At 36.4% G+C, this 21,977-nt stretch overlaps 1 protein-coding gene across 3 annotated transcripts in view; it reads left to right on the top strand.

Moving 5' to 3' along the window:
• EVI5 (ecotropic viral integration site 5) overlaps positions 1–21,977 on the top strand; it is a 237,856-nt gene that overhangs the window by 77,226 nt on the left and 138,653 nt on the right. For all 3 annotated transcript variants that reach the window (XM_030323539.1, XM_030323540.1, XM_032594340.1), the window contains exons 3-9: positions 1,487–1,676; positions 2,331–2,555; positions 3,305–3,379; positions 9,582–9,707; positions 11,075–11,218; positions 12,818–12,907; positions 13,012–13,109. In XM_030323539.1, the coding sequence (XP_030179399.1) occupies positions 1,487–1,676; positions 2,331–2,555; positions 3,305–3,379; positions 9,582–9,707; positions 11,075–11,218; positions 12,818–12,907; positions 13,012–13,109 (948 nt within the window). The remainder of the gene's footprint in view (positions 1–1,486; positions 1,677–2,330; positions 2,556–3,304; positions 3,380–9,581; positions 9,708–11,074; positions 11,219–12,817; positions 12,908–13,011; positions 13,110–21,977) is intronic.

Genomic DNA, 21,977 nt, shown 5'->3' with positions numbered 1-21,977 from the left:
CAACTCAGTTGATACTTAATGTACCTTGTTATTGTGCTAAGTGCTTTCAGGGATATAAAGATGAATAAATCTCCCATGCAAAGGGTGTTTCTAATAGTCTGCTCAGTAGGGTTTGATACATATATTTTTTTATTAGTTTTTATAGATCTTTAATATTTGGAGCATTTGTTATATCCTAAATAGAGGACTTTCTCAAGGCGTTATTCTAAGTAAGTGGTAGTCATGTTAAAAACAGAAATAGATCTTTGAGGACCCTTATTTGAATGACATGTAATTTCTGTCTTTATAGTGAGAGAGCCACATTTTCCAGTCTCTCATTATAGTGTGTTTATTTATGAAATAAATAATAGATTTGATGTTGTGATAAGTCATAGAACTGATCTCTGAAATTATCTCATCTTTGAACAGATAAGGAAATACAAAGGCGAAAGGATCTTAGGAATGAAGAGGTCTCAGTTTGAGAGTGCAAACCCAGTGATAAATAACAACTGTTAGTTGGCTCGAGTTTTTGTGAGGTAGTTGGGATTAAGGAGACCGAGTGTATTAAAGTCCTCCATGTAAATGGAGAAGCTCCTACTCGGCTACACCTTGTTTTTCCTATGCAGGAATATGGATGGGCTTGGTTTTGCCATCTTTATTTTTCAAGAGAATCCAGAATTGTAAATAAATATATGTGTATATAAACAAATAAGTGAAAACTTCCAATTTTCATATTAATAATTATACAGGGTTTTTTTTGTTTGTTTTTGTTGTTGTTTTAAGTAGGCTCCATGCTGGGCCTAGTGAAGGGCTTGAACTCACAACCCTGAGATCAAGACCTGAGCTGAGAGCAAGAGTTGGATGTTTAACCCACTTAGTCATCCATGCACCCCAGTTAATTTTTTTTTTATATATATGAAATTTATTGACAAATTGGTTTCCATACAACACCCAGTGCTCATCCCAAAAGGTGCCCTCCTCAATACCCATCACCCACCCTCCCCTCCCTCCCACCCCAGTTAATTTTTTTATACCAATACTGCATGACCAAACAATGGCAGATTTATAGAAGGGCAGAAAAAAATGAAAAAAAGAAAAGGGATTTGGGTGATTTGTGTGGCCCTGCTTTGCTTTTTTTACCCTAGGATGCATTCTAAACATGTAGGATTAGTTCTTCAATAGAATTTGTTAAACCTGTTCCAACAGCAATTTGTTTTCTCCTGAAGCCCTCCCAACCACCTTTCTCACTAGATTTCTCCTAATTTGTATTTTTAGTAGAGATGAAGGGAAATTATGATGGGACAAATAGCACTAAAATATTTAATGTAATGTACTATCAAATTTTGAAATTGCTATGCTTAGATGAAAAAATACAGCAGTAACCAAATATTACTGAAATTATGCATATTCTAAAACCGTGGCTATTAGTAAAGATCTATGTGTCATTATTACTTCATCCAATATCACTGTGAAATTAGATGTTGAGCAGTTTTTAATTATGTTTTAGATTGTTAGAGACGGATAGTAAGTCTTTAAGATCTGTAAATGGGTCAAGAAGAAACAGTGGCTCCTCCCTTGTATCAAGTTCATCAGCCTCTAGCAACCTCAGCCACCTTGAAGAAGATTCTTGGATTCTTTGGGGAAGAATTGTTAATGAATGGGAAGATGTACGCAAAAAGAAGGAAAAGCAAGTTAAGGTATTCATATTCTTTGTTGAATTTCTTCCTCTTATCCCAAAGGGGCATCAAGGCATGGATTAATGGAAGATTAAAAAAAAAACAACAACTGAGATTCGAGTACTTTCTAAGTGCTGTAATAAAGAGCCCTGCTTTGTCTGTTTTCATTTATTTGTGTCCATTAGAAGTTTTGAATTGTAGATATCAGTTGTTACAGATGATTCCTAATTGTAGAAATATATAGCTGAAAATTATTTTATAAATTCTTTCTTTTTATAGATTCATGAATGAAGTAGTAACATCCTAGGTCTTTGAATTATCACTATTTTACCTTTTTGCTAAAATCTTTGAAAGACAACGGTTATTACTGTGCTTTCATTCACAGCTCTGCAGATTTTCAGGTCCTTAATAGCTTTAGAGGCCACATTCTGGAAGAAATGTCAAGGGTTTATCCATGGCGTTGTAGCTCCCCTGACAAGAAAGGACACATCCATGGGCCAAGTATTAGCCTTGGTTAAAAGGTTCCCTAGTATTTAAGAGTAGCTTTGTGAATTATAAATTTGATAAAGTGTTCCACTCCATTCCAATCCCCAACAAGTCTTCTTTGACTTTTAAGGTAGGAGACTTCAATAATTCAATATTAAAATTTTATTTTACTTTTAATTTTATTTTTAGGAGCTTGTTCGTAAAGGGATACCTCACCATTTTAGAGCAATAGTTTGGCAACTTTTATGCAGTGCACAAAGTATGCCAATTAAGGATCAGTATTCAGAACTCCTGAAAATGACCTCACCTTGTGAAAAATTGATCCGAAGGGACATTGCTAGAACTTATCCTGAACACAATTTCTTTAAGGAAAAAGACAGCCTTGGACAGGAGGTTTTATTTAATGTAATGAAGGTAAGTTCTATTTATCATTTTTTAAAATGAATTCTCAGAAGGTTGAAATTAGACAGTAATCAGTTACTTTGGCAAAAATTTGACTTTAGCATGATTTCTGCTTTAATTTTGATGCTACATTACTGTCTAGTTTGGAGAACTTAGAAAATTCATCACATTGCTTGATATTGGTTAGAATCAAATAGTCTATAAATTACTATACCATAGAAAGATCCTTTATGAAAATGGATGATTTATCTTCTGTGAGTTTCACAATCTAGGACCAGTTTTCTGCTTACTATGGCCAGCACTGTTAAGAACTCTTAGCTCTTCAGAGTGTGTGCTATTGTAATTTTTTCTTCAATATTGCCTTTTTTCTTGAAATAGTTCCTTTCCCTTTCAACTACCTCTGTAAAATATTAATTTCTTTTTGAACTTTTCAGTTCTCCCAGTGCTTTACCTTAACCTTACTGTTTTTATCTTTATCAGATAAATATTTTTTAAACTTTGTTACTTCACTGAGTGTAAGTTCCTTTATTTTCTTGTCCTTAGGAGCGTCGGTTTCTAACTGGGAAATTATCAAAAGAAAATTTTATGTAATAAATCATCTACTTTTTAAACCCTAATAGGATAACATGTATGACAAGCAAGCGGAAGCTTGTCAAAAAAATAAATGGTATTTACTCCATCATCTCACTATTTTTAGGTTTTTAGAGAAGAAAGATATAATACATCATGTTAAAGTATTTTGAACATTTTTTACTTTTTAGGCATATTCTTTAGTGGATCGTGAGGTTGGTTACTGTCAAGGAAGTGCTTTTATAGTTGGATTGTTGCTTATGCAGGTAAGTTAGTACAACTATTAAGTTTTTAAGTTCCTTATTGAAGTTGAATTGGAGAATTAAAGAATCATTCTTGTTTTTATTAAGCATTTGATACTGGGTATTTTTCTTTAGGCATAATTTAAATAGGGATAGTTAATTTTCACTTTAAAATATTAAAAGTTTTGAAAATAACATATACAATAATGTCCTTCCAGTAATGAAATTTCAGCTTCTTGGTGTCTACATTTGAGCCATAATATTGTACTATATAGCCTGTATCTACTTTTAAATCTTAACTTACATGTCAATATTTAATAAAGACTAATGTTTTCCCAACTAAGGAGGATATGATTAAAGTGTTGGTATGAAAATCTTATTTATGTCATACATCTTTGCAAATTCACACAGAAATTTTGGTTGTCACAGAGTTAAGTGCTTATTATGCCTATCTTGTTATAGGTTCTAAAATAGAGATGCTCATGGGATGTCTGGGTGCTTAGTCGGTTAAACATCTGACTCTTGGTTTTGGCTCAGGTCATGATCTCATGGTTCATGAGTTTGAGCCCCACATCGGGCTCCGTGCTGACAGTGTGGAGCCTGCTTGGGATATTCTCTCTCTCTCTCTGTCCCCCCACCCCCAAAAGTAAATAAATAATCTTAAAAAAAATTAAACCAAATATAGATACTCAATTATTTTTACTGCCCCAGGGATATAACCTATATTTCTATTGACAGTGACTTACTTTGGAGTGGGTTTGGATAGGATGTTTTCAGAAGTCAGGGGCAGGATCACCAGTTTATATCTTAGAAGGGAAATGACAAATAGTGTTTTCACTTACGTTGAATTTTTTTTTCAAGTCCATTGTACTCTTATTCTCACACTAAAATGTAGTCTGAAGAGAAACCGTGGAGATAGCTTGATTTGAGTCATATATGTAAGCTGGTTTTTCCATCTCAGTGCTACACTGAGTTCTGTGAACTTGGGCTAGATCATTTAATCTGTCTCTGAGCCTTAATTAGGTAACACTGTGTACTTTCAGATTCATTGTGAGGGTTATATGAGATAATATATGTAAAAACCTACCGTGGTGTTTGGCATATAGTAGACATGCAATAAAAATTCAATGACTGGCCCAAGATGATTTTTCTTGGTAGATAAAAGCAGAGTAGGAATTTGAAACCATGTTGCTCCATGCTTTGCTTCAGTTTCCCAGCAGTTCTGCCTGAATTTTAAAGCTTTGTAACTCTCAGGAATATATACACACTACTTTTCTGAGTAGCAAAAACCTCATGTCACAGAAACTGATTTATAATAAGAGTGACTGATATTTACTTTGTTTTATAATATAGGAACTACTGCCAATTGTTGCATGATAACTGTCCATTTCTAGGTGATATTAGATTGTAAATAATGAAAACAAAACTAGTTTTGTTAATGTTGAGGTTTTGCACAATAGTGATTTTTCTTAATTTGTAGTTGATTAATATTGGTAGGCTATTTACTGTTGAACTCAAACATTCTTATAAATCGAGTGATTTTTTTTTTCATACTTCTATTCCTTTTGCATTCATATTAGTTCCAGAATAACCTTTCAGTAGTCATTTCTGTTGAGTATTTAAAGGGCAGTTTTTTCTTGAGTTACGAATCTCTTAACAGTAGACCTAGGGCTATAGGAATCCCAAGGGGCCACCACATTTTCCTCCAAGACACTGTAGGCAGTGCTGGTAGTGATACTTTCATTTATTGATTAATTTATTTATCTTTTATTGTCAATGGCAGCTAATACATTACCATAACAATAATTTTCTAGCCCAGGGCCATAAGCTAGAAAGAGTGGTAGAGCCAGATTCAAAGGCCCCTCTCTTTGTTTCTAAAACTTAATTCTCTTATACCCTATGCTATATTGCCTCCCACATGTTAGCTTGGCAACATAACTCAGTGTTTGAGGAAAAATTTTGTAAAGTTAGCTTAATTAGTACATGTTGTTTTAAAATAGCTAAAAGTGCTGGATATGTTTTGTGTATGTCTTAATACTCCAACAAAATTAGGTAGTGTCCCCATTAGACCTTTGCAAAAGGCATGGATTCTTATTGAGTCCGTGTCACAGAAAAGGTATGCAAGCAGTGCAATTGCTCCAAGATTTGTGTGCACAGATTTCTAATAGAAAGGAGTGGCTGTAAAACAACTAGGTGATTGTTCTTCATATTTATATTTTACTCAGTGTTACACTTTTTCATTTTGAAAGCATTGTTTTCAATTCTTTTGAGGAGGACCCAGTGATTTTTTTTTCCCCCTCTTTGGTCTTTTATTTGATTACTTCAACTTACTTAAAAAATTGGCATTTCCCACATTAGTGCTTTGTGGAGGAGAGAGGGAATGGAACCTGTAATATTTCAGAAGAGAAGAAATTTTTTTTTTATATTTATTTTATTTTTGAGAGAGAGAGACAGAGACAGAGCATGAGTGGGGGAGGGGCAAAAAGAGAGGGAGACACATAATCTGAAGCAGGCTCCAGGCTCTGAGCTGTCAGTGCAGAGCCTGATGCAGGGCTTCAACCCACAAATCGTGAGATCATGACCTGAGCTGAAGTTGGATGCTTAACTTCCTGAGCCACCCAGGTGCCCTGAGCAGAAATCCTTATAAGACAAAAAATTTATTCATTCCCACTGTCAGTAAAATGAGGGGTGGTAGGGGTGGAATGGAAAGGGGAAGGTAGTGGTGGGAGAAGAGACCAGAAAAGTAGTAAGGGGTCATGTCATGTAGGACCTTGTAAGGATTTTGACTTTTACTGAGGATATGGAAAACCACTAGAGTATTTTGAGCAGTGGAGTGAAATGGTCTAATTCAAGCCTTGAAAAGAACACTCGGGCAGCTCCATGCTGTATAGGGAATAGATTGTTGGGAAGGAAGGCCGAGGAGGCAGCAGAGTGACCCATGAGGAGGCTTTTAGAGTTTTTCAGACAATGGACTACTCTTTTGATTGTGGTTTGGATTAGGTGTCTTTGGTCAAAAGTGGTTGGTTCTTGAAATAATCTTAATATAGAGCCAGCAGGAGTTACTGATAGATTGGATGTGGAGTAAAAGGAAAGGAGACAGTGATGACACATATGGATTTTGAGTGGAAGTTTGGGCAAGGAATGGCAGAGTAGGAAATTAGGAGTGGTTTGAGATGTCTATCAGATGTCTATCAAGTGGAAATGTAAGTGGGCAGTTGGAAATATGAGACCAGAATTGTGGTAAAGGTTCAGGCCAATGGAAGAGAGAGACAAGAGGCTATAAAATGGATGCAGATGCAGGTAGGATGATATTTATGATAGTGTGAGAATGGGAAAATTCTCTTTATATTGCTTCTAATTTTTTTTTTTAATTTTTTTTTTTTTCAACGTTTATTTATTTTTGGGACAGAGAGAGACAGAGCATGAACAGGGGAGGGGCAGAGAGAGAGGGAGACACAGAATCGGAAACAGGCTCCAGGCTCTGAGCCATCAGCCCAGAGCCTGACGCGGGGCTCGAACTCACGGACCGCGAGATCGTGACCTGGCTGAAGTCGGACGCTTAACCGACTGCGCCACCCAGGCGCCCCTATATTGCTTCTAATTTTTAAAAAATTTAAGTATGAAATAAGGTCATTAGATTAGAGTTGAGTGGGAAGGAGGCCGTGAAAGCTTGAGGATAGAGAAGAAAGCTTGAAATGGTGGCCTCATAGATTGAGAGTGATTAAATTAGTGAAATAAAGCATACCAGAAACATTAAAGATCCACTGACGTTAGTGGTTCTGAATTCAAAGTGAGATCAGCCAGCATGGTAAAGTCTTTTGTTTTTACCCAACTACTCTCCGTTGCCTAGATATACTTCTAGAGTTTGATTTATCCAAGGGTAGATAAATCTACCCTTGCAGTTGGAATTATTACTGAGAGAGACAGGCAAAAGTTATTGTGGATTTAAGTGACTGAATAAATATAACAGGGTATAGGCAGCAAAGAACACACGAGAGTTGGGAACAGAAAAAAGGTAGTGTGATATAAATGAGTGATAGGCTTGCAAGGTCATATAACTCTATTAATCTTCATTGCAACCCTGTGAAATAAGTGCTGTTATTTTACTCATTTGACCAATGTTGAAACTGAGCAACAGAGAGATTAAATAATTTGCTTAAGGTCATGTAGCTAAGTGGAATTTGAACCATAAGCGGTGTGGCTCTAGAACCTGAGTTAAGATCATTGGAAGAAAGGAAGGCTAAGTAAGATCCGCTAGGCCAGGGAATTAATCCTCATGAAAATGAGTAAGGTTCAGGTGAGTGACCTAGAGGTTTGTAGATATTACAAAAAAGAAGAGTAATAGGAAATATCCACAGTATCTGTTTCAGAGAGAAGGGGGAGTTAATGCAATGGCAATGAGTCAGTGAGTTCCAGGAAGAGAAATAGACCTTTACTCCCTGGTTGCTTTCAGTACTATAGTAGAGAAAACAGCCCCCTTAGGGGAGGCAAGTTTCAGTTGGAGGAAGAAGGTGAAAGACCATTTAGTAAAGAGATTGAGGATCTAGGTAGCATATTTTGTTGATGGCAGGTTATGAGTTCCAGAAAGTGCTGTGGAAAAGGTTTAGGGAAGGCTGGATATGGGGTTAAATTTGGGGAACAGTAGAACCACATGGGATGAGAGTTCCAGGTTGTGTGGCTTCTTATGGTGATTAACATAAATCAGTGGGGCTATAGGGCTTGTGGAATTGATAAGGATGGTCTTCAAGGCAGAATTGTTGCTGTATGTGTTGGGAGGAAGGAAGGAAGTATAGGTTTTACTAAGAGTAACATTTGACTTCTGTCCAAGGCTGTGTTAAGGCCAGGAAAAAAAGTTATTAGAAACAGTTGTTAGTAAGAATGCCTAGAGATCCTTTGAGGTTTATTTTATTTTATTTACTATTTAATTTTATTTAAAAAAATTTTTTAGATGTTTATTTTCGAGAGAGAGAGAGAGCGCGAGTGAGCATGAGCAGGGGGAAGGGGAAGAGAGAGGGGGGAGACAGAGAATCTGAAGCAGGCTCCAGGCTCAGAGCTGTCAGCAGAGAGCCCAATGCGGAGCTTGAACTCAAAAACCATGAGATCATGACCTGAGCCGAGGTTGGATGCTTAACTGACTGAGCCACCCAGGCTCCCCAAGGTTTTTTTTAAAACACATTAGTATAATGTGAATAAATGAGCATTAGAAAATAAGAAAATACTCTGAATATCTGTGTAGCTCTTTAAAGAGTTCTTATATTCGTATCTTATTTGATACAGCTTTTCTTGTGAGTTTCGGATAAAATATTTTTCTTGTGCGTTTCACATAAAATGTGAGACAGTTGTTAGAATAAAATATGAAACTGTTACCTTTAAACCTTACTTACAGATTCTTTGAAAATATATTTTACAAGTTTTTTTTTTTTTTTTTTTTTTTAAACACTTACTGTATCATATAATTTCTGCTTAGGACCATTGAAAGTCTTCCCATCTCATGTAAGGTAAAAGTCCAAATCCTTACAATGGTCTCTAAAACCTTCTGTAATTTGGTTCCGTGTATTTCTCCTCCATAAGCTAACTACCACTTGCAGAATTACTCCTAATTTAGTGGTCTATTTGCTGTTCCTTGAGCATGCCACTTGTGATTCTACTCCGAGGCCTTATACTCTCCTAGGACTGGTCTTTTCTTCAATTGCTCCCTTAGTTTTTTCAGTATTCTGCTCAAATGCTCCCTTTTCAAGGGACTTTGCCTGATCTGCCTATATAAATAGCAGTGTATCTCCCCAGCATTTCCTGTAACCCTACTGTATTTTATTTCCATAGCACTCATCACCATCTGGCATATATATTAATGGATTTATTGCACATATTATCTTTCTTCTCCAACTAAAAGGTTCAGGTTCCATGAGGGTAGAGTGTTTATTTTTTTCACTGGTATATACCCAGTAGAACAGAGCTATCTGTCTCTAAAGGAATATTGGTTGATAGAATTCATGAATTAGGCAAGTGAGGCAGTTAGTCTCAGAAGTTGTTAAATTTGTTTAACCTCTCATTCTGAGAATGGGAGATTAGAATCTTTTGATACCTAGTCCAGTGTTCTTAACATTGTAACACATGGACATTCAAAAACATCTTTATACTTGGATGGGTTCTTAGTGTAAATAAGCATTTAGCTTTTTTGTGTATTACAGAACATTAACCTGTGTTGCTTTTCCCCCTTATATTGTAGATGCCAGAAGAAGAAGCTTTCTGTGTATTTGTTAAATTAATGCAAGATTATAGACTTCGTGAACTTTTTAAGCCAAGTATGGCAGAATTGGGCCTATGTATGTACCAGTTTGAATGCATGATACAGGTAAAATTGTAGTGTTAACGAAAAGGCATATTGCCTTTATATTTTTGTCTTCTTGGTTTCAGTGACAACTAAGTAAATTCAATGTTAAAAGCATTTTAGCAATTGAAAAGTCAGTGTTTTAATCCCATGATTGTTGGTTGGTTAACACATCAGTTAGATGCTATCTGCTGGTAGAGCACAGTCTGGAACTTGACTGCAGTTTTCATATTCAGACTTGAAGCATTTATGCCAAATATATCACAACCACATTGCCTAAATGCATGAGTTTCCTTTTTATGCCCTATTGTATCCTATTATTGTTATAGAGACTTTGCTCTCACAAGAGCTCATGACATGACACTGACATCAGTTCACTTCTTTTCAGGCTTGTCTGTTCTTTCAGTCTTCTCTCCTGCCTTTCTTTCCCTTTTTATCTCACTTTTTTTGCTAGCCTGTAATATTTTCTTAAAATAATGCTTTTATGTTGCTAGTTTAAGACTCAGAGTGTAGTGACTGTGTGAGGGTGTAGAGAAGGGGAGGAGAGGAATCAAAATCAAGTGAAAAATATTTTTGAAATATTTTACCCTTCTAGAGTTAATTTATATATATATTTTTTAGTTTACTGTAATATTGTCCTGTAATATTATGGTGTAAGTATTCTCATTGACTTGAATTTCAATTAGATAAGCAGAACTTAAGAATATACGTTCAGGATTCAGCAGACATGAAAGCCTGCTTTTATGAGTCTGCTTTTCCCTGGCTGCCTTACCTGCAGGAGATATGCAAAGTGTTGGCACATTTTAAAGAAAAAGATAAAATAGGAATTGAGATGAATCTTAAATAAAATTTTCTTTCTGAAATAATGTTTTTAACCAACCTTAATTTCTCTTGGTTTATTTTCAGTTAATGTGTCCTTTATGTTTTGAATTACTAGAATTGAGGAAGCATCTGTATTTTGGGTGAAAAGGTAGGAAGGTAAGGATGGGTGATCAATGGTAGATAGCACCAGAAAGTATTTCCACGTAGCATTTCTTTTCTTTAAAAATTTTTTTGGAATTACTACAGTTTTAGAAAAGTACAGAAAATATCAGACAGCTGTGTTGCTACCAACATGATTAAATAAATATTAAAGTTTTATTTATTTGTTTTAATTGTGATTTTTATTAGTAAATGTTCTAGATACAGCCTAAATTCTGACTCCACATCCTTTTCCCCTTCTTCCTTTCCCAGATAGTAACCACTTTCCTGAATGTATCAATTTCTACATCTTAACTTTTCTAAGTGATGCCTGATCTAATCTTTGAAATAGGCTATTAGTATACACACAATACTCTGGTTTAAAATGCCGAATTTTACTGTGTCTTAATTAATTCCTTTCTTTTCTTTAGGAGCATCTTCCAGAGCTCTTTGTACATTTTCAGTCTCAGAGTTTTCATACCTCAATGTATGCATCATCCTGGTTTCTGACTATCTTTCTTACGACTTTTCCATTACCAATTGCAACAAGGATATTTGATATCTTTATGTCTGAGGTAAGCTAGTGGGCAGACTTAGTGAGGGAATCATGGATTTAATCATTAGAGCAGGGCAATGAGGAGAACAATATAGGACACTCATGTGTTCCATGCTTAACTACTTATAAGGATGCTCTCCTTTAAACCTGTAAAATACCTACCAAATACTTGTTAGTTTCCCCATTTAATAAGTGATAGATGAGGAAGCTGAGACTTAGAGGAAAGTTAAGTATCTTGTCTGTGGATACAGCACCTAAGTGGTGTAGTGCCTGCATTTAAATGCAGGCAGACAAAATCTGGAACCCACACTCTTTTGGGATTTTGTTTCTTTCTTTCTTTTTTTTTTTTTTTTTTTTTTTTTTTTTAAGAGCAATTGTGAGTATGAACTTAGGGAGAGGAGCAGAAGGGGAGAGAGAATCTTTTTTTTTAAAGTTTATTTATTTTGAGAGAGTGAGAAAGAGCGAGCAGGGGAAGCACAGAGAGAGAGGAGAGGGAGAATCCCAAGCAGGCTTCTCACTAACAGAGCCTGACTCAGGGTTTGAACCTATAAACTGCATGACCCAAGCTGAAATCAAGAGTCGGATACTTAACCAACTGAGCCACCCAGGCGCCCCTGACAGAGAAAGAATCTTAAGTAGGTGTCATGCTCAGCGTGGAGCCCAACACAGGTCTCGATCTCATGATCCTGGGATTATGACCTGAGCCAAAATCAAGAGTCAGATGCTCAACTGATTGAGCCACCCAGGCACCCTGGGGCCCACACTCTTAATCAGACCTCTGTATAGCTTCCTGATTGATTCAGGAGGTGAATCCATTCTTACTGATTCAGTGAGAATTAGTGAAAGGTGAAATTTGCCTTACAGTTAATATTATTGCAGTGCATCTGTTACCCAAAGAGCAAGAAGTAATGAGCATAATTAAGTTCTATTCTATGAATATTTTGCAGGTAGTTCTTTTAATTGTCATGGTCATGTAGAGTCATCCTTTATCTTTTATTCTGTATTTTGGGTGAGAAGGTAGGAAGTAAGGTTAAGTGATAAATGGTAGCAAGCACTTGAAAGTGTTATTAATAATAATTAATAACATCTTAATCGGGTGACTGGCTGGCTCAGCTGGTAGAGCATGTGACTCTTGATCTCAGGGTGGTGAATTCAAGTCCCACCTTAGTGAATGAATTAAGTTAAAAATAAATAAATATAACATCTTAAACCCAATGTTAGTTGTTATTAACTACATCTTGGGATGATCAGTATATATTACCTAATTAAATTAATTTAGTTTGGAGTCAGCAAACTGATTTATGTACTAATATTCCTGGTTCAAGTGTCAAATTCGTTCCTTCACTTATTTTTGTAAAAAGTTTTCTTGGAACATAGCCATGCCCTTTTGTTGTGTTGTCTTTGTCTGCTTTTGGGCTGTGGTGGCAGAGTTGAGTATTTGTGACAGTGACCACATGGCCCACAAAGTCTAAAATATTTGCTATCTGACTTTTTGCAGAGATGTTTGTCAGTTTCTAGTGTAGATCCCTAAATGTTTACCTTAATATTTTTTTGAATGATTAGTTTTTGTCAATGGAATAGTAAGAGAAGTTTGACTTTATGAAATGTGTTTCCACAGGGTTTAGAAATAGTATTTCGAGTAGGATTGGCACTTCTTCAAATGAATCAGGCAGAACTGATGCAACTTGACATGGAAGGGATGTTACAGGTAAGTCAGTTCATGATTTCTTGAGTGTCTTTAGATTTTACTGTTAGTTAACAAGAAACAGCACTAAGTAGTTCTTATGTTTTTCTTTTAATGTGTCTTTTCAGCACTTTCAGAAGGTCATTCCACATCAGTTTGATGGTGGCCCAGACAAATTAATCCAGGCAGCTTACCAAGTCAAATATAACTCAAAAAAAATGAAAAAGTAAGTATTTTATATTTTGGTTTTTAGTTATGGAGGTTTGTTGGAGCATATAGGAAATTAAATAGAAACATCAAAGAGTCCAGTGATCAGTGCCATTTTCCTCTTCAGTTTATAGAAATGTAGTATTTTGTTTGGTGTTATTGGATAACATAAATCTAATGTTGGAATTTCGTACTTCTCCCCTTTCCCATTCCACATTGACTGGAATTAGGAACCTGGTAAGTTTATACATGTGAGTGTACTGTTACTTTGAAAACCACTTTTATGGTGTGATCCACTTCACTGACACTCTTTTCCTCTCGACCCCAAAGTGTCACTTAAGTTCAGGATTAGCCTAGCCGATAAGATAGGTATGAAGTATAGATTGAGAATTGAAGTTGTATTGTGTATTATTTTTGAATGAAACTTTTCTTGATACATATTTAATAGAAATTCAAGGTGTAAGCAGTCTTGGCTCACAAAGGTTAATTTTTTTTTTAATTTTTTTTTTTAACGTTTTATTTATTTTTGAGACAGAGAGAGACAGAACATGAACGGGGGAGGGGCAGAGAGAGAGGGAGACACAGAATCGGAAGCAGGCTCCAGGCTCTGAGCCATCAGCCCAGAGCCTGACGCGGGGCTCGAACTCACGGACCGCGAGATCGTGACCTGAGCTGAAGTCGGACGCTTAACCGACTGAGCCACCCAGGTGCCCCAAAGGTTAATTTTTGAAATATGGTAAAAGTACTAAGAACGACAACTCTTAATCCTCTAGCTTCTAGTATTTAAATAAATCTAAGCTGGGGACCATAATTACCATTCCCGACACTAGTTTCTATTGTACAGGATGCTTTAAAATGCTAGCAATACTCTATGCTAGCAATTCTCAATACCTTCCCTGCTGTAGCATGAAATTAGTTTCATGTGTATGATATAACTCCCATGGGTGTTTCTACCCCAGGAAGTATATTAGAATATGAGTGAGAATTATGTTATTAAAATTAGCTCTAACTCACAAAAATAAGCTACAATTTATGAACTTTCACTATTATTAATACATGACTTGTGAGATTTCTAAATCACATTACACCATCATCTTGAGACATTATTGATCAAAAAGCTATTCTGCTCTGTAATTGAAAAAAACCTTTAGGAGCCATGTTAACTTCTAGCTCTTGGTAAAACCACGTTTGTTTGTTTGTTTATTTATTATAATTTACCTTTATTTATTTATTTAAGTTTATTTACTTATTTTGAGAGAGAGAGAGAGTGTCTATCGGTGCAGGGCCTGAGACAGGGCTGGAAATCATGAACTGTGAGATTATGATCTCAGCTGAAACCAAGAGTCAGACACTGAACTGACTGAGGCACCCAGGTGCCCTGGTAGAACCACATTTAAATCACACTAGCCAAAAAGAAAATTTATTTTACTTTAATTATATATTACAGGATAACTGATTCTTCTTGTAGATTTTATTTGTGACCAGTATAATCCCATTTCTGAAATTTTAGTTATTCTATTTACTTACTAATCTCTGACCCTCTACTTCATTCACTCCCTTCCTCATATGATGTCTCTGTTCCACTTTAAGATCTCTATTCTGATGTTTAATAGCCTTCCTCTGGTCTGAATAAGTATAGCTCCTCTGATGTTTTGTACATGTATTCATGTAGCCAAGTGTTGGAGAAAATTGCATAAACAGATTGCTGGCATTAAGTTCTATCTGCATTGCCACTCTAAGTATGTTTTTGTGTTGTCCTTGATGAATTCTCCCGTTACCCTGGCAGTTATTTCAGATTTTACCATTTTCCCCAGATTCTTTCCCCATTTTGCCACATCTGCTCTTCAGATTATTTTGCTTGTTAATTCATCAGCCATCACTTTCAAACTCCCTGAAGTTTTTTTCTCCTGTAACTTGCAGCTTGCAGAGTTAGCCATGTTTCTTTTCTTCCTTTTTAGAATATAGTATTTCTTTTCCTTTACAGTGCTAATTCATGATGTCATTTCCATCTGTTCCAGGTCCTTGCTCCACTAGTTGTTTCTCATTTTATCTTCATCCCCTCTTTCTGTTTAATTCTTCAATGTACAAAGGTATTTTTGAGTTCTGACTTAAAAGCAACAAAATACTACCTACCTCAACATAGCATTTCACTCCCCTTTTATGAAGCTTAATTGTGAAGGAAAGAATAGTTTGCTCATTAGCTCTAGATCGTATTTCATTTGCCTTTTTTTTCAATTGGGATAATTTTCAAAAATACAGAAAGAGACACTGGAATAATAAAGAAATAATAGTAAAGAAATTATCATCTAGCTTGAAGAGTTAATATTGACCTCTTAAAAAATTTTAATTCCAATATAGTTAACACATGATGTTACTTTAGTTTCAAGTGTACAATATAGTGATTGAACATTAATATTTTGTCATTTATTTCATCTACTTTCCTAGTAGATAAAAATCTATTTTATTTGTAAGTAAATAATAGAAATCATGACATTTCACTCCTTCAATATTCAATATATAAAGCAGGATGAAGGGCATAGTGTGATGGGGTGCTATTTTAGGTAGAACATGGATAGGATATATAGACTGATAAGGTACCATTTGAGCTGACACTTGAGAGAAGTAAGAGAGGGAACCATGAGATGGTATTCCATGCTGAGAGAACAGTAAATGTAACGACTGAGGCCAGGATGTAATTGATATAATTAAGGAACAGCAAAAAGCCAGTGTAACTGTAGCATAGGCAAATAGGAGTCTGTTGGCTAATGAAGTCCAGAACATAGTAGGGAGCAAAGGGTACTTAAACCTGGGCTGTTGTAGGGATGGGATGTCCACTCTCACCACTGTTGTTTAACATGGTGTTGGAAGTTCTAAGCATTAGCAATCAGACAACAAAATGAAATAAACGGCATCAAAATTGGCAAAGAAGAAGTCAAACTTTCACTTTTGGCAGACAACATGATACTCTACATGGAAAACCCGAACGACTCCACCAAAAGAACTGATACGTGAATTCAGCAAAGTCGCAGGGTACAAAATCAAATGTACAGAAGTCGGTTGCATTTTTATACACCAATAGTGAAGCAACAGAGAGAGAAATAAAGAAACTGATCCCATTTACAGTTGCACCAAGAACCATAAAATACCTGGGAAAACCTAACCAAAGATATAAAAGATCTGTATGCTGAAAACTATAGAAAATTTATGAAGGAAATTGAAGAAGACACAAAGAAATGGAAAAATATTCCATGCTCATGGATTGGAAGAATAAATATTGTTGAAGTGTCAATACTACCCAAAGCAATCTATACATTCGGGGCAATCCCAATCAAAATTGCACCAGCATTCTTCTCAAAGCTAGAACAAACAATCGTAAAATTTGTATGGAACCACAAAAGACCCCGAATAGCCAAAGTAATATTGAAGAACCAGAGCGGGAGGCATCACAATCCCAGTCTTTAGCCTCTACTACAAAGCTGTAATCATCAAGACAGCATGGTATTGGCACAAAAACAGACACACAGACCAATGGAATAGAACAGAGACCCCAGATTTGGACCCACAAATGTATGGCCAACTAATCTTTGACAAAGCAGGAAAGAATATCCAATGGAATGAAGACAGTCTCTTCAGCAAGTGGTACTGGGAAAACTGGACATCAACATGCAGAAGAATGAACCTGGACCACTTTCTTACACCATTCACAAAAATAAACTCAAAATGGATGAAAGATCTAATAATGTAAGACAGGAAGCCATCAAAATCCTCGAGGAGAAAGCAGGCAAAAACCTCTTTGATTTTGGCCGCAGCAACTTCTTACTCAACACGTCTCCAGAGGCAAGGGAAACAAAAGCAAAAATGAACTACTTGGACCTCATCAAGATAAAAAACCTCTGCACTGCAAAGGAAACAATCAACAAAACTAAAAGGCAACCAACAGAATGGGAAAAGATATTTGTAAATGACATATCAGATAAAGGGTTAGTATCCAAAATCTATAAAGAACTTACCAAGCTCAACACCCAGAAAACAAATAATCCAGTGAAGAAATGGGCAGAAGACATGAATAGACACTTTTCCAAAGAAGACATCCAGATGGCCCAAAGACATGTGAAAAGATGCTCAATATCTTGCATCGTCAGGAAGTACAACTCAAAGCCACACTGAGATACCACCTCACACTGATCAGAGTGGCTAAAATGAACAACTCAGGAAAGTACAGATGCTGGCGAAGATGTGGAGAAAGGGGAACCCTCTTGCACTGTTGGTGGGAATGCAAACTGGTGTAGCTGCTCTGGAAAACAGTATGGAGGTTCCTCAAAAAATTAAAAATAGAACTACCCTACGACCCAGCAATAGCACACTGGGAATTTACCCAAGGGATACAGGAGTGCTGATGCATAGGGACACATGTACCCCAATGTTTATAGCAGCACTTTCAACAATGGCCAAATTATGGAAAGAGCCTAAATGTCCATCAACTGATGAATGCATTATGAAGATGTGGTTTATATATACTGTTGGAGAGCAAGAAGCCGGAGGCACCATCTTTAAGGAAAGGGATGGAGCAGCAAGGAACTGAAAACAGTTTCATTCCCAGGCAGAAAGCTGCTGGGACTGCACGTTCTTTCCAGAAGGACACCATATGGACACCAGGTCTGGGATAAGAATGTTTTGTTGGCACCAGATGTACTCATGACCATGCAGTATGGAATACATTGTAAGTGCATGACCTGCCAAGATGCCGAATAGTATGTTGTATGTGCTTGCTGTTAACAATTTGCAAAAATAAAAGAGGCTTGATCCAGGGGACCGATGCTTCAGCTCCTGGAGAGTCTTAGCTCCCTGCTTTGTAATTCTCTCATCACCTCACCTTTAGGACCTCTCTACATATACAATGGAATACTACTTGGCAACGAAAAAGAATGAAATCATGCCATTTGCAGCAATGTGGATGGAATGGAGGGTATTATGGTAATTGAAATAAGTCAGTCCAGAGAAGGACAGATACCATGTTTTCACTCATATGTGGATCTTGAGAAACTTGACAGAAGACGATGGGGGAAGGGAAGGGGAAAAAATAGTTACAAACAGAGAGGGAGGGAGACAAACCACAAGAGACCCTTATATACAGAGAGCAAACTGAGGGTTGATGAGGGGTGTGGGGGGGGAATGGATGATAGGCATTGAGGAGGGCACTTGTTGGGATGAGCACTGGGTGTTGTATGCAAGCCATTTTTACAATAAATTAGAGTAAAAAAGTAAACCTGGGCTGTTGTATAAGGAAGGGTATAAGGTAATTACTACCTACATGTGGCTATTTGAATTATAATAAGGATTTAATTCATCAGTTAGATTAGCTACATTTCAAGTGCTCATTACTTACTTACATTTGGCTAGTTGTTATTGGATGGCACGTATCTAGAACATTTGTTGTAAAGTTCTGTTGGACATGTTGGCCTCCTCAGAGACCAGACTTATGTTTTGAGGGGAAGCCATTAGAGGATAATTAGAAATTATTTTAAAATTTCACTCTTTCTGCTGTATAAAGAGTAGGTAGGGGGTTCTCCAGGTGAAGAGAAGGAGGGCATTTTAGGTAGATAATATGTACAAAGGCTCAGAGGTTCCTTTAAGACAAAAAAGTTGGAAGCAATCATTCTTAGGCTTTGATTTTGGTTATAATTTTTTTGGCATACTTTTAAACTTTTTAAAAAGTTAAAATAATACATGTGTATGTAAGAAAATCCATACCTGTTTTTAGGGGGATCCATTTGAAAGTAAGTTGAGATACTGTGCTGTTTTTCTTAAATACGTGAATGAATGTGTACATCCTAAGAACAAGGATTTTTCTTTCTTTCTTTCTTTCTTTCTTTCTTTCTTTCTTTCTTTCTTTCTTTCTTTCTTTCTCTCTCTCTCTCTCTCTCTCTCTCTCTCTCTCTCTTTCTTTCTTAGCAGAACCTAATAATCAAAATCAAGAAATTATCATAGATACAGTACTATTACATAATTCCCCATGCATGTTCAAGTTTTATGACTTGCCTCAATAATATTCTTTATAACTATTTCCCCTTCCAAGCCCTCCCAACCCTCTCTCCTGTCTACTCCCTACCCCTTTCTTACCTCCCGGGTCCTGGATCCATTCTAAGTACTCCACAATCATGTATTGCATTAGTTGTTGTGTCACATCAGTCTCCTTTAATCTGAAACAGTCCCTCCACTCTTTGTATTTCTTGGCCTTGATATATTTGAAGAGTACGAGCTAGTTATTTTGTGGAAAATCCCACAGTTTGGAGTTTTCTGACATTTCCTCATGATTACATTCAGATTGTACATTTTTGGCAGGTATACCAATGATATAACTTCTGAATTAACTGCGATGGACATATGATACTCGTTTGTCTCAAAATTGATGTTATCTCTAATCATTGGGTTAAGGTGATGTTTGCCAGATTTCACTACTATGAAGTTATTACTTTGCCTTTTATTACTAAGTATTTGCATCCAGATGCTTTGAGATTATATAACTTCCTGTTCTTTACCAAGCCTTCCCTTATGATTTTCTCACTCCCTCATTCCTGCTTTATTAATTGGCATTATACTGTAAGAAAGAGCTTCTTCTAATATATTAATCTATTTATTTATATAAGTGAATTTGTAGGCTCTTTTTTTATTTGGTGAATTATAATCCATCACTCTCAAATTGTCTCTGCTTTGTCCAGTGAAACATATTCCCATGATTCTTTGAGAATCCTCCTGCACAGGAACAAGTAATTTCTCCCGAGAGCCCTGGTTACTTTTAGTAAGCTTTGAAACGTAACCTGAATGTAATGGATAGACACTGAAGCAGTTTAGCTCTGGGAGTTGCATGATCCAAATCAACATTTTAAAAATGTCATCCTGGTAATAGTATACAGAAAAGATTGAATTATGAAACTGGCAGTAGAGAGAACAGTTACGAGGTTCCTGTAGTAGTTTAGGCAAGCTATTATGAAGGCCTAAAAATGCTGCCAGGAAAAGGGGAATAAAGTAGCTCTGTAGCTACTTTGAAGTATCTTTGTAGACATCTTATAAGCACACCTTGACCAACTGATCAAGGTCAAAATCAACAGTGATATCCTGGTGATAGTTTATACCCTTGATATGATATGATGAAAATGGGACTGACTTCTGTGGTGTTCTTGCTCCAAACCCATAATCCCAATATAATTGTGAACAAAATTGAGACAAATCCCAATTAAGGAATATTCTACAAAATGCCCAACCCGTACTCCTCAAATTATCAAGGTCATCAAAAACATGGAAAATCATGGAAAATCGGAAAAATTGTCATAGCCAAGAGGAGCCAAAGAAGACACGATAACTAAATATACTGTGATACCCTAAATGGGATCTTAGAATAGGAAAAGGACATTAGACAGACTTAGAAATCTGAATATGGTATTGACTTTAGTTAACAATGTATCAATATTAGTTCATTAATTGTTATAAATGTACTATATTAATGTAAGATGTTAAACATAGGAGAAACTAGGGACAGGGTATATGGGAACTGTATATTCTTCTCAATTATGTTGTAAATCTAAAACTCTTCTCAAAAATAAAGTTTATTAAAAAACACTCTCCATGCAGATGAAGATAGAACAATGTATTTTAGAGCATTGTTGAGGTTGAATTGAACATGCTTGGTGACTGTGTTGGGGTTAAATGATGACTTCTAATGTTTTGTTTTAGTAGCGTGAGTGAATAACGATAACATTTATCACTTGACATATAACAAAATACCCACTTAAAAATAGGCACTTGTGAAAACTGTGAACTTACTTCAACGGTGAAGCCATTGATCAAAGCTTTTTGCACCTCTTGAGAGTCTTTTTTTATGAATTCTTTTGGATATCAAATTCTTTTAGATATACCAGAATAAGAGGCATGGTAGTGTAGCAGTCAAGAGTATGACCTTAGGCAAGTTTTCCAACCTTCCTAAGCCTCAAAATGGGCATAACAACCTACATTAAAATGTCACTGTGGACAGAGGATTGTGGGAAGGTGAAGTATAGAAAACACCAGGAATCTGTCTCCCATTTAGACAACAGTTGCAGTGGCAGAATCTGATATAACTGTTTTGGACCTCTGGGGTTTATTGAAGGTTTGTAACTTCTAGGGGAAGGGTTGGATGGTGAATTGTGCTCAGTTTGGTCACTTTCAACTTTTAGCACATTAACACCCTTGGTATCATCTTCCACCCTTCAGCCACATGGCATGCAGCTGTGTTTCTATTACTGGAGCACCTGCATGCAACTTGGGGGAACCAAGGTGGACAAAAATGACCTTGTCTTCCAGATACTAGGGATCTGTGTGTTCTGATTGCTGGTTGCTGTTCTGTTTCTGATCACAGGTACAAGGAAGTGAGCAGTCATTGGTGTTATACCTCTCCCCATTGTTGTTACACTGCTTTCCATTGTTGCAAGTCTTCTCTTCCTCTAGCTGAAATTGCAGCCAAGAGATTTAAAGGGCTGTCATCCTTCTCTTCCCTTTTTTTTTCTTTTTTTCCCCCCTTTGGGAGCCAGACAGGAGAGACTAGGACACTGAAAAACAACTGCATATATGGGGGAAATTAGAAAGTGATTGTGTGTGCTCAGGCAAAGGCTCAGAAAGGTCCTAGGACACTTTACAGCTCAGGTTGATCATTAGCAAAAAGACAGCCTATAACAGTCAAAAGGACAAAACCAATAATGAAAAATAGCAAACTCTGGGAGAGGGAGAGAATGTGATTTCCAGAGTTACCACATTACTAGATTCTAATATCTAGTTTTTAACAAAAATCACAAGGCATATGAAAAAAAGAGAAAGTATGGCCAAAGGTGGGGGAGGGGAGGAGAAGTTGACCCTT

The sequence above is a fragment of the Lynx canadensis genome, chromosome C1, assembly GCF_007474595.2.
Source record: "Lynx canadensis isolate LIC74 chromosome C1, mLynCan4.pri.v2, whole genome shotgun sequence".
In the NCBI taxonomy this organism is placed as follows: Eukaryota; Metazoa; Chordata; class Mammalia; order Carnivora; family Felidae; genus Lynx; species Lynx canadensis.
This window is presented reverse-complemented; position numbering and strand designations above follow the sequence as displayed.